Source organism: Mustelus asterias, chromosome 4 (genome assembly GCF_964213995.1).
Source record: "Mustelus asterias chromosome 4, sMusAst1.hap1.1, whole genome shotgun sequence".
Taxonomy (NCBI): Eukaryota; Metazoa; Chordata; class Chondrichthyes; order Carcharhiniformes; family Triakidae; genus Mustelus; species Mustelus asterias.
Window position 1 is genome coordinate 65,408,321 of NC_135804.1, and position 12,542 is coordinate 65,420,862.

The 12,542-nt window shown below is 42.6% G+C and overlaps 1 protein-coding gene across 4 annotated transcripts in view; it reads right to left on the minus strand.

The window, feature by feature from the left end:
• calb2a (calbindin 2a) overlaps positions 1 to 12,542 on the minus strand; it is a 68,375-nt gene that overhangs the window by 33,103 nt on the left and 22,730 nt on the right. For all 4 annotated transcript variants that reach the window (XM_078210295.1, XM_078210297.1, XM_078210298.1 and 1 more), the window contains one exon: positions 4,520 to 4,576. In XM_078210295.1, the coding sequence (XP_078066421.1) occupies positions 4,520 to 4,576 (57 nt within the window). The remainder of the gene's footprint in view (positions 1 to 4,519; positions 4,577 to 12,542) is intronic.

Here is a 12,542-nt window from a genome sequence, read left to right on the forward strand (position 1 = left end):
TCAGGGTGTTCCAGGTTTGCACCATGAGCTCTGCCTGAAGGAGTGCTTTACCCATGGATTTCTAGAACAAGCCTACTGTTTCTGCCTAACAATTCCTAGACCTGTATAAAAACTGTAACCGAATTGGCCGAGTGGCAGTGAGGGCAGTTGGTCAATCTAACCATATTGAATGGTGGAGCAGGTTCAATGGGCTGTCTCCTGCCCCTATGTCCCTGACTCCCTGTTATACTTCCAGTGTGATTTTACATTATGAACAATGGAGTGTAGGGCCAGGTGGCTGTAAAATGGATCTTTCGGAGCCAAAACCAAACCCATCAGCCCGGTGGGTTTGGTGCAGTGCCGATCAGCAATGAGTCACTGAGCCCAATGACATATTCTAGAGCCACCAAAGCTTCTGATCCCATGGTGACAGAGGTCTCCAACCTTTCTATTACATATTATTGCATGGATGGGAGTGTTGTCAGCTCATTTCTCTCTCTCCATGAAGAACAAATTCTCTCCCCCTTAGTGTTGCAGGCAAAAATCGATAACTATAGGCAGGATTTTTTGGTCTCAATTATTGTCCCACCAGCAACGATTCCTGTATTGGGTGGGACCCTAAAATTTTGGCCTAGTGATCTGTTGTGTCACTCATCATGTTGGCACTCTGACTGGTTGGCTTTATATTATTGTTATAAAGCAGAGGTGATCCACTCTCTGAGAATTAACATTGAAACACCCAAAGAGGAGTACCTCGCCCTCTAATCTGTAAAAAGTGTGTGTGAAGTGGTGCGACCTGCTATTCAGCAACTTCTCATGGTTAAATAAAATTAAATCCCTGACACTCTAAAATCAACACATAACAATTAATTTATCCAACTAGCAGTGAGCAAATTAACTAAACTATTAACAAACTGAATGAATCCCTTCTATTCCTGAATAAAACAAGATTCTAATGGTATGCTGTTCAAATAAATACAATTCCCACTCATTAACAAAAAAGAACTTAGTCACTCTCTAAAATACAACCAGGTTTTGTGTCTTGCGGAATATTCTGGGTTTGCTCTGTTGATTCTTCTGTCTGGAACTTCTTTCTTCTTTGGTACCTTTGCTATCTAGATGGTGCTTTCTCTAAGACATTGATGAAGCTATGAGAGCCAGCGATTCTCTCCCTTCGAGAGTTGAGAGCTAAGAGCTGTGATCTGTTAACTCTGGCAGGTGGCAGTTGCTCTGCCCCCTTTTACACCCGTGATGACAATCAATATTTCCCACAATAGGATTGGTTGTCAAAACCATCAGATTTAAATTTAATAGGTTTTTGGTATCTAAGTGCCTGATTCAAATTGATTGGCTAAATTCAAAAGCCTGTTGTCTTGGTAAAACTGCTGTTTGGCCTTTTGATACAAATATTTCAGTTTGGGCTCTTTATGTACTTGCATTTAAAATTTCTAAGCACAGGAAAAGCATCACCTTTTAACAATTTTACAAACTCCAAATTCTAACTTCCTACCTCCCAATCTACAATTACTCTACCCAACTTCACAACAATTATCTAGAGGCACATCTAAAGCAGAGCAGCAGCCTGTGGATTATTTAAATGTTTTTCATAAAGACATTAATTTATATTGCACGTTTCTCAGCCTCAGAACATCCCAATGTGCTTCATAGCAATTTTTGAAGTCCACTCATTCTTGTAATGTAGGAATAAAGGGACATATGCCATTTCTTTCATTTCATTGGGGGATATACTTTAAAAGAAGGATTTCATTATAACATGCTTTGGAATGTCTTAAGACTGAAATGCATGATGGAAAAACAAGTATGCTTCTTTTTCTGCCCTGAATCATAATGGAGCTTTATGGCCACCATTCTCCTGAATTGGGTCTAAGTGCCCACGCCAATGGAAAACCTGGAGGGTTTCTCACTGGCATTAGCAACGCCTATCAGGTGTGCATAGTGGACAACCTGCTGGCCAGCCCCGCTGTTCTGATACCGGACTGCTCGGAGACAGGGCCCCCTCCCACAAAAGAAAATGCTTGTGAGGACCTGTACAAAAGCCCGCCCAGTGCAGATCCTGCTGGCGAGGTGGGTGAATAGCGAAAGCTATTTGAATTGGGCTTCAAGTCCATTAGTTATATTTAAAGTTGTGCATTTGAATATGCAACATGTTCCAGGAACCCAATCAGGGCCGGCAGCGTGGCCCGGGAGGGTTGCAACTTGTTTGCTGACCAGCGTGCAACCCGTTTCCCTGCTGACTGCCAAGTCATTTGACAAACTTCCAGGAATACATTTAATCACAGTTGGCAATCCAATCCCTACTTCAGGACTGATTTTCTGGAGTAGGAATCATGTAGAACACCCATTGGAACAGAACCGTTTGATGGCAGCAGAAGGCAAGAAAATCTTATATTTATGCAGTGCCTTACACAGACCTAGGATGTCCCAAAGTATCTTACAGTCAACGGAGTACTTGCACAATACAGTCACTGTCATAATGTAGTAATCAAGATCGTTAACTCTCCCTCATCATCTTGACGGTTCCAGGAATTAAAGATTAATTTTCCAGACACTGCTGCAAAAAATCCCCAGGAGAAAAATCATGCCGTCATTAAAAAACAATTTAAATGAATGCTGTTTTCTAAGCTTTCCTTCAATTCTCTCTGCAATGCTCTTAAATTTCTGTCCTCATCTAACATGTCACCAACAATGGAAATAATCTATCACTAGTTGCCTCATCTCAACCTGGAAGACCTCTATCAAAGCAAGAAAATTCACAGATTCTTGGAAACGATAAAATTGCGCAGTCAATTTAACATCTCCCCTCCAGTATGAACAGTTCATTAATCACAGACACTGGGTATAAGATCACTGTTATTTCATGTTGCATAACACTGCCAGCCCTGTGAGAGGGACGGTGTGCTGTGACAGTATTGAAGTTGCCACAGTGGATGAATTTCTGGTTGTGATTTGAGCATTGGTCATAACCTTATTCCTTTTTAGTGCACTTACATTGCACTATGCATAAATCTTGACAACATCCAGGCTATGTACCAGGCAAGTGGCAAGTAACATTCAGGCCAAATGATTGCCAGGCAATGACTATCTCCAAAGAGAGGGTCTAACAATCTCCCCTTCACATTCAAAGGCATTACCATCACTAAACCCTCCACTTACATCTGATGGGTTCATGGTTCAGAAGAAGCTTTACTAGACAAGCCATATATAAATACTGTGGCTCCTAGAGCAGGGCAGAGGCTGGGAGTTCTGTGGTGAGTGACTCACCCCCTGACTCCACAAAGCCTGTCCACAATCTACAAGGCATTTGATGGAATACTCTCCACTTGCCTGGATTAGTGCAGCTCCAACAACTGCATTGAAGATGTTGTGATGAATCTGAATATCTCAATTCCAACTCTGAAACCACCTAAGTCATGGTATTGTATATTATTAGAAATGAGCAAACCTCCAGACCTAATCAAATATGTGTTTAGTATCTGCCATCTTAATTCCACACACAACTTGTGGACCAGAGAGGGCCATCTCACCAAGATATCCAATCAGAGACAATCTCAATGAACTTTCCAATCATAGACTAGCTCACCAATCTGACACCATCTCACCAAGCTATCGAATCAAGGACCAATTCAGCAAAATATCCAATCAGACACCATTTCGCTAAGATATCCAAACAGATACCATATCAGCACAATATCCATTCAGCTCACAGTACACATTTTCTTTTCAATATTGACACATACTTTGCCTCACTATGGTATCAAAGGGGGCCTGTGATTTGCCAGTTCAGTTTCACAAAGTTGGATAGTCTTGTGTTGAAAATGAACTGAATTCACTCTTTCATTACGGGCAGAAGTCTGCTGCAGAGTTTTCCTCTTGTTTCGAGTTTACTAGGCCATTACTGAGGGCATTGAGAGTCAACTATATCATTTATTGCCACAGTTGTCCCAATTGGGTAGGGTGGCAGGATACACTCTCTGAAGGACATCAGTATTATAGCTGTGTTTTTAGGACCATTTGCCAGGTTCCATGATTGTTTCCTTTTTCCAGCCCAAAAAACACAACCGGTTTTATTCAACACAAGTTGTTGTGGTTGAATTTGAACTCATGATGTTAACTGTTTAATCACAGACTACAACAAACAAAATCAATGATGGGCAGAATGCTGTAGGGATGAAGCGGTCCACATTATAATCGATTCTAAAATGATGGAATGACAATTGGTTGGGGTCGGTAATAGGAAGGTGATTAATGTGCTATAAAACCTACCACTCAAAGTGAAAATCTACCCCTTTGAATCTGAAACACTTGGAGTTGTGTCTGGGATGTGAAACATTGTGAAATAATAGCAAGTCATTCTTTCCTAATCAATAGGTGCTCTTAAATATTGAATGAGAATTTGAACTTCAGAATATGAATATTGCAAGAGAAACAGATTATAGATTTTTATATTAAGCCTGATGTGAGTAAAGGCATGCTCTATGATTGGATTTACTACAGCATTACGATATAGAATTGGGGGCACCTTCAGTTCGTTTGCCTCGATGTATCCACTGCAGTCTGCGTCATATTTTCTCCAGGTCTGTAAAATAAAAAGATATGGTTAGGGATCATTGAAAACTGTGCTGATTGAGTTATTTAACCAGAGGATCATGGAGCATTTCAGCAAATTAATTCCAGTTGTTTTGGCCTACCAACTCGATGTTGAGGTTTTCTCCATGAAATAGGAGAACTGATAGGCCATTCGGCCCCTCGAGCCTGCTCCATCATCATTCAATACGATGGTGGTTGATCGGTTTGTGTTTCAAGTCCTACATTCCCATCTACCCCGATAATCTTTGATTTCCTTGCTTAATGTTCCTCCACCTTCAAAAGATTCAGTAACCCTGTTTCCACTGCCTCTGAGACAGAGTTCCAGAGTCACACACCTTCAGAGAAAAAAAATTCTCCTCATCGCTGTCCTAAATGGGCGACTTCTAATTTTAAAACACTGCCCCTAGTTCTGGACTCACTCAAGAGAAAATATCTTTTCCACATCCACCTTGTCAATACCATTCAGAATCTTATAAACTTCAATCAACTGACCCCTTACTCTTCTAAACTCAAGTGGAAACAAACCCTGTCTGTCCAAGCTCTTCTCAAAAGAAAACCTGCTCATTCCAGGTGTCAATCTAGTAAACCTCCTCTGAACCACCTCCAATGCATTTACATCCTTCCTTATATAAGGAGACCCCCAAAGCTGCACACACTATTCAAGATGTGGTCTTACCAATGCCCTGTATAACTGAAGCATAACATCCTTACTTTTATGTTCAATTCCTCTCGTAAGAAAGGATAGCATTCCATTAGCCTTCATAATTACTTGATGTATCTGCATACTAACATTTTGTGACTCATGCACTAGAACACCTACATATATCTACACCTCTGAATTCTATTTTAATCCAGCTCTCCTGCTCACTCCCCATCTCTTTCAACATTGTTCCTTCTCAATGAACTATCTAGACAGGTACCACCTATGATAAGGTGCACCACTCGTGCCTTTAAGACAGAAGGTTCAAGCCAAACTCTGGAGACTTGAGTACATAATCCAGGCTGACACTCCAGTTCTTATTTTCTTATATATAATAGTATTGTCTATGTAAACCTGTCACGGAGGGAGGTCCCATGGCACACTGCTAGTGTTCCTACCTCTGGATTCAAGTCGAACTTCAGGACTTGATGGCCAAGGAAGGAGCATTCGTAGGCTGACAGGTTGATTATCAGCCTGTAAATCCTTCAGGTGGTAAGAGTAGGAAAGTATCCTGGTCAGCTATACAGCAGAGGGCAACGACAAACCACTGCTGTACTTTACCAAGAGTAATCACGACCAATCCAAATTCAACTCAGAGTTTCATAGTTCTGGGCAAAATATTTACTGCCTGGTACCTGGAAGAGGAATCCTGTCATACTATAATTGCACTGGTCCCTCAGTAGAGGTGCTGCAATGCCACTACTGGAAGGAAAGTGTTAAAAACAGTGTGACAAATTTAGTTAAGAAGTTTCTATTATATATATGGAATTTATGATGGCAATATAAAAATTAGGACAATATGTATTAAAATGGGATCTTGAGCACTGCTGAAAAAAGAGCAATACATTCACCAATCAGAGTCAACTTGCCTGGTTTGAATTTAAACAAAGCGTGGCAGTTAACTGTCAGTCATCAGTCAACTGGTGCATTCTCTATGGCAATTTGTATCTCTCACTCCTACCAATTAGAGTAAATTTGTATCTCTCACTCATTCACGGGATGTTGGGGTCACTGATAAAGGTCACTTGTCCTGAAATGTTTCTCTCCACAGACACTGCCTGACCGACTGAGTATTTGCAGAATTCTTTGTTTTTCTGTCACCATGTCTAATGCTGGGTGTGGGGATGTTGGTATAGGATTTCCACTCTTTTTCAGTACTGAGGCAGAGGCCTGGGCCCTAGTTGAATTCTGGCTGGACTGCACATTGATCCGGCCTTTAAAGAGAATAGAGGACAGGGGTCACCTGTAGGAGTATTTGAGGTCAGGGTGTGAACAGCGAAACAGGTCACTGGGCACAGGCTTAGGTCTGCAATGCCTGAAAGTGGAAGGTCAAGCCAAGTGTAACACTGAGGGTAGGTTGGGAAGCAAATGAGGGGAAAGGAAAACATTAGGATGGCTAAAGGGGAGACAGTGGTAATGTAGTAATCCTGAGATCCAAACTGGGGTCATAGCTTCAAATTCCACCAAGGCAGCTGGTGGAATTTAAATTCAATTAATTAATCAGGAATTGAAAGCTGGTCTCAGTAATGATGACCATGAAACAATATTGTAATACAAACCCATCTGGTTCACTAATATCCTTCAGGGAAGGAAATCTGCCATCCACATGTCTGGCCTACATGTGACTCCAGACCCACAGCAATGTGGTTGATTCTTAACTGCCCTCTGAAATGGCCAAGCAAGGAACTCAGTTCAAGGACAATTAATGATGGGCAACAATGGGCAACAGTCCTTGGCAGCGAAGCCCACATCCCATGAAAGAATAAATAAAATGTGGAAATTTTAATAAAACTGTGAATACCAAATTAAAAAGAATGAAGGTTTATGTGAGTATTCAGTACCTAAATCCCATGGACCAAAGCAGGTTGTTAGATAATACCATTCACCGAACAGAGCAATCCGATTATTGATTAGAAGAGAGGAGAAAGACTATGCATATTTTTTAAGCAGACAAGTTCTTAAATTCTATGGAGCAACAAGCAATCATTTCTCCTTCCACTAGAGGTCAGCAGTGTTCTTTATGTGATTCAGGAAAAAATTACATTCTGGCTGTGGGATGGATGAATCTGGCTGGGTTTCTCTGTCCTTGCCAGCAGCTCCGATCCCACTGCAGTGAATGGATTAGCTGAGTGCCAAATTCTCCGTTCTCTCTGGCAGCAGCAGCGGGCTGTGTGAGACTGGAGAACTCTGCCCAAAGTTTTTTAACCTGCATAATTTGACTGAAGTAACTACTCGGAACTTGGAGCATTATTCATATATAGCTTTCTCCTGATTTCTGCCCTAAATTGCCTTTTCACCAGATTGAGCCAGTGTTCCAAAGCTGGATATTTTGCTAGCAGTGTGGTTTATAAATATGGGAAGCAACCGTTGCAGTGAGGCACACTGGGCACAACAGGCAAACACTAAGGGAAAATAACCACCTCTGTTGGGTGGTTATTGCTGTGGGGCTGCTACTGCACTAGACTGCTGCGAGGAGACTTACTCAATGGGTCGCATCATGGCAGCCAGCCCATGGGCCAGTATTGCAGCATTCCTGTCACTACATGTGCCAGCTCGATGCCTCAGCCCAGTACCTGGAAGAGTTCTGTACCTGCCTCACTGATGACCATGAAAAACTGTGAAGACTGTTTCCAGCGATTGCAGCTGGGGGTGTTTCTCATTGTCACTAATACACTGGCAGTTGATCTCTCTGTCCCGTTCATGGAGTACAACTGAAATTTTGTTGTAACATCATTCTGCTAAATCCATGAGGAAAGATCAGGTTTACTCCAGCATTCCCCTACTGCAGTCCAATGCTGGCACCAGCTTCACTTTCTGTTTCCTTTGGAACCTCTGCACTCATTGTCAGTCAGATCTATTCCTCTCTCCAGAGATGAGTGTTCAGATATCAGTGGCGGTACAACCTTTCCCACCCAGCATCTCTCTGTGAATCTTCTTCCAAACACCATGGAGGACAGAGTTGCCATTGTGAAACCCACTAGTGTATAATCATTTTTTACCTCCTCTCTCTGCATTCTTTTGCTGTTTATTAATCCCCTTCTCGCTCTCAACTCTTCTCTGTCTTCCTTCCATTCCACTTCCCTCTTTTTTTCTCACTAACACAACCCCCCTCTTCCCTCATTCACACAATCTCTCCCTTTTCTGGTATTTCTCCCTCTAATTGTTTTTCTTGTTCATTCCTGTATGTCTTCTCACCGCTTCCATTTTCTGGATTTATTCTCTTAACTTTATTTTGATCCTGTCTTTTATTTTCCCTCCTTTTTCTAGTTTCTTTCTCAATTCATCTTTTTATTGTCCTGTTCTCCTCATTCCTGGATATCTTCTTCATCCCATGTTCGCTCTCTCATTCTTATTTCTGTAACTTTTCTTAATCCTTTTTCTATTTTTTTCTCCCTCTCCATCTGCTTTTCTGGCTCCTCTCCTCACTGTAGGATAATGGGTTAATAGTTATGGTAATGAGATACTGGTGCATATTATGAGTCCTTAAACAAACAGACCAACTACCTTCCCATCTCATTCAAACTCCCCTTGGAGCATTCAGGAGACAGAAACACTCGAATATTATTCGAGGCTGCAAGAACAAACGAATTTGAATATCACAAGCTTTGAGATGATGAAACAAAGGCAACATCAATCACCTTACAGAATACTGGGCCAGTAAGTAAACCAATTAAAGATCAGAACCCTCAATGACAAGAACACGGCCGGGGAACCTGTAAAGATGCTGCACGATTAAACGTGTGAAGTTCAGACTTTGCTGGGAAGATGGTGGACATGTCCATAGTTTAAAAAGCATTTCAGATCGGGGAGCATGTAACAGTGACATCAGCAACCCATGTGACTGAGAAGAGACAATGGAACAGTCTAGATACGAGAGAGCTCAGTATGTTCTCTACTGCAAACACAGTAAGAAGTCTCAACACCAGGCTAAAGCCCATGTAGAAATTTGATGTCTGTGTTGATATACGCGATCTTCTTGGAGCCGGCAGTTTGCGGTGTCGATGGTAACCATAATGTGGAGATGCCGGCATTGGATTTCCAACGCCGGCATCTCCACATCATGACTACCATCGACACCACAAACTGCCAGCTCCAAGTGGAGAGGATCTCCAAGAAGATCCCGCATATCGACACAGACATCAAATTTCTACGTCCAACGCCGGCATCTCCACATCATTTCTACTGTAAAGACAGGGGTTTTGAAGAAACCTATTGAGTTAGACTTAAATCACTCATCAAGCCACACAGTCCCCAAGAGAAATCCAAATAGTATTCAAAGTAGAAACCATATTCTTGTTCCCTACCTTTCTCTGGCCACTTTCTGGTCACCATCTCTCTGTCTCTTGCTCTCTCTCTGTCTATCCCTCGGTCGCTCTCTCTCTCACTCTATTTCCCTCCCTTTCTTTCTTTCTCTCTCCCTCTGTCTTTCTCTCCCATCTCTCTCTTTCTCCCCATCTCTCTCTGTCTCTCTCTCTCCCCCTGTCTCTCAGTCTGTCTGTCTGTCTCTCTCTTCGCCCCATCTCTCTCTCTCCCTGTCTTTCTCCCCATCTCTCTTTCCTTCTCTCTCTCCCATCTCTCTCTCTTTTCCCCATCCCACTCCCTCTCTCTCACTGTTTGTCTGATTATCTGTCTCAAATTTCTATTTCTCTTCTTTAATTTTCTGATTTTTTTCTATCCTCCCTCTATTTTTCACCTTTGCCTCTTGCTCCTCTTTCTGGTTCTGAGTAAAGTTGTTTGTAAATTTAATTGCCTGGTCAAACCAGGAGCTTTTCCACGTGAGGAGAATTGTTATTGCCACTTTGGCTGAGACTGAGGAGTCTAGCAGTTCTGTCTTGCGAAAGTTGGGAAAGGGTAAGGTTGGCAGCTGACTATTTGTGAGGGAAATGTTTTGGGATTCTGGGGAGGTGGGGGTTACAGCAAAGCTTGGCAGTTTAATAAACTGTTTTTTGATCTTGATTTTCATGAGAAACAGGAAGCTGTTGAGCACTGTTACAATGTGTACACCATCAGTTTCCCTGCTTAGATCCCCACACTTTGTAATGTTTTACTCAGGGGTATCAGGAGATTTCCCATTCTATAAATTGCTCAGTTCACCTCTGGTCTCTACCAAGATGCCTCATTGCTCACTGATTGGTAATGATTGTGTTGGGGTTCCAGTTCCCTTTTCCCCGGCTCCAATCCTCTGGATTGCGTCCCAATTCTACACTTCTTAACTGAGGAGAGGATTGATCTATCTATCCCCAGCAGAAATGACCGTGGTGGTTTCCCAGAGTATTATCATAGAATCCGAACAGTGCAGAAGGAGGCCATTCAGCCCATCAAGTCTGCACCAACTCTCCGAAAGAGCATCCCATCCCCCCACCCTATCCCCGTAACCCCACACATTTACCATGGCTAATCCACCTAACCTACACATCTTTGGACTGTGGGAGACATGGGGAAATTGTGCAAAATCCACACCGATAGTAAAGACTGAGGAAGTACCTCCCCCATTTTGGGCAATGCAATGGGCCAGCTGGAATCTCCAAGAGGGCAAAGATTCCAAGTCTGTGCCTATTGGCCTAATGCAAGCAAATTAAACCATCACTGCCTGTGTGGCATAGTAGCACAGTGATTAGCACTGCTGCTTCACAGCGCCAGGACCCAGGTTCGATTCCCGGCTTGGGTCACTGTCTGTGTTGAGTTTGCATGTTCTCCCTGCGTCTGCGTGGGTTTCCTCCGGGTGCTCCGGTTTCCTCCCACATTCTGAAAGCCTTACTTGTGACTAATAAATAAACTTAACTTAACTGTTTCAAGGTTCATCCCTCCTGTGAAAAAGAACCCTCCTCATAAAAGAGATCCCCAATTGGAATGGAAAATTTAACTTGGCTGCCCATCTCTAAATGACCTTGCAAAAGTAGTGACGAGCTACCTGAAAACACTGCAGGGCACGTTACTGGGAGGGAAGTCAACAGGAATGTGGGGTTGAGGTTACAATCAGATCAACCAGGATCTTATTGAACGACGGAGCAGGCTCGGAGGGCTGAGTGGCCTATTCCTGCTCATAATTCATATGTTTGTCTGTATGTGACATAGGTACACCCACAGTGCTGTTAGGGAGGGAGTTTCAGGATTGTGACCCAGTGAAGGAACAGTGATATATGTCTAAGTCAGGATGGTGCGTGATGGCAATGCTCTCTTAATCACAATTTATGGCAATTATCTTGTTAAACATGTGACATTGATTGTACTATAAATAGAGACAGCTGGCACACTTTGAAGGCAGAGCTTCTTGTAGGTTAGTAGCACTAAGGAAGTGTCTTACAATAATCCAGCTTGAACCTTGTCCTTCTAGATGGTGATGGTTGCAGGGACAGAGTACAGGAATGAGATAGAGAATCTGGTGAACTGGTGCAGCAACAATAATCTCTCCCTCAATGTCAACAAAGCTAAGGAGATTGTCATCGACTTCAGGAAGCGTAAAGGAGAACATGCCCCTGTCTACATCAATGGGGACGAAGTAGAAAGGGTCGAGAGCTTCAGGTTTTTAGGTGTCCAGATCACCAACAACCTGTCCTGGTCCCCCCATGCCGACACTATAGTTAAGAAAGCCCACCAACGCCTCTACTTTCTCAGAAGACTAAGGAAATTTGGCATGTCAGCTACGACTCACGCCAACTTTTACAGATGCACCATAGGAAGCATTCTTTCTGGTTGTATCACAGCTTGGTATGGCTCCTGCTCTGCCCAAGACCGCAAGGAACTACAAAAGGTCGTGAATGTAGCCTAATCCATCAAGCAAACCAGCCTCCCATCCTTTGACTTTGTCTACACTTCCCGCTGCCTCGGCAAAGCAGCCAGCATAATTAAGGACCCCACGCACCCTGGACATTCTCTCTTCCACCTTCTTCCTTCGGGAAAAAGATACAAAAGTCTGAGGTCACATACCAACCGACTCAAGAACAGCTTCTTCCCTGCTGCTATCAGACTTTTGAATGGACTTATCTTGCATTAAGTTGATCTTTCTCTACACCCTGGCTATGACTGTAACACTACATTTTGCACTCTCTCGTTTCCTTCTCTATGAACGGCATGTTTTGTCTGTATAGGGCGCAAGAAACAATACTTTTCACTGTATGTTAATACATGTGACAATAATAAATCAAATCAAATCAAATCAAATCAAATCAGGTATTGTTAAAATAAACTCCAAGATCAAACGGAATGTCAGATCAGTCAATTGATAAATGTCAATTGATGCTGAAGTGTGGAACGT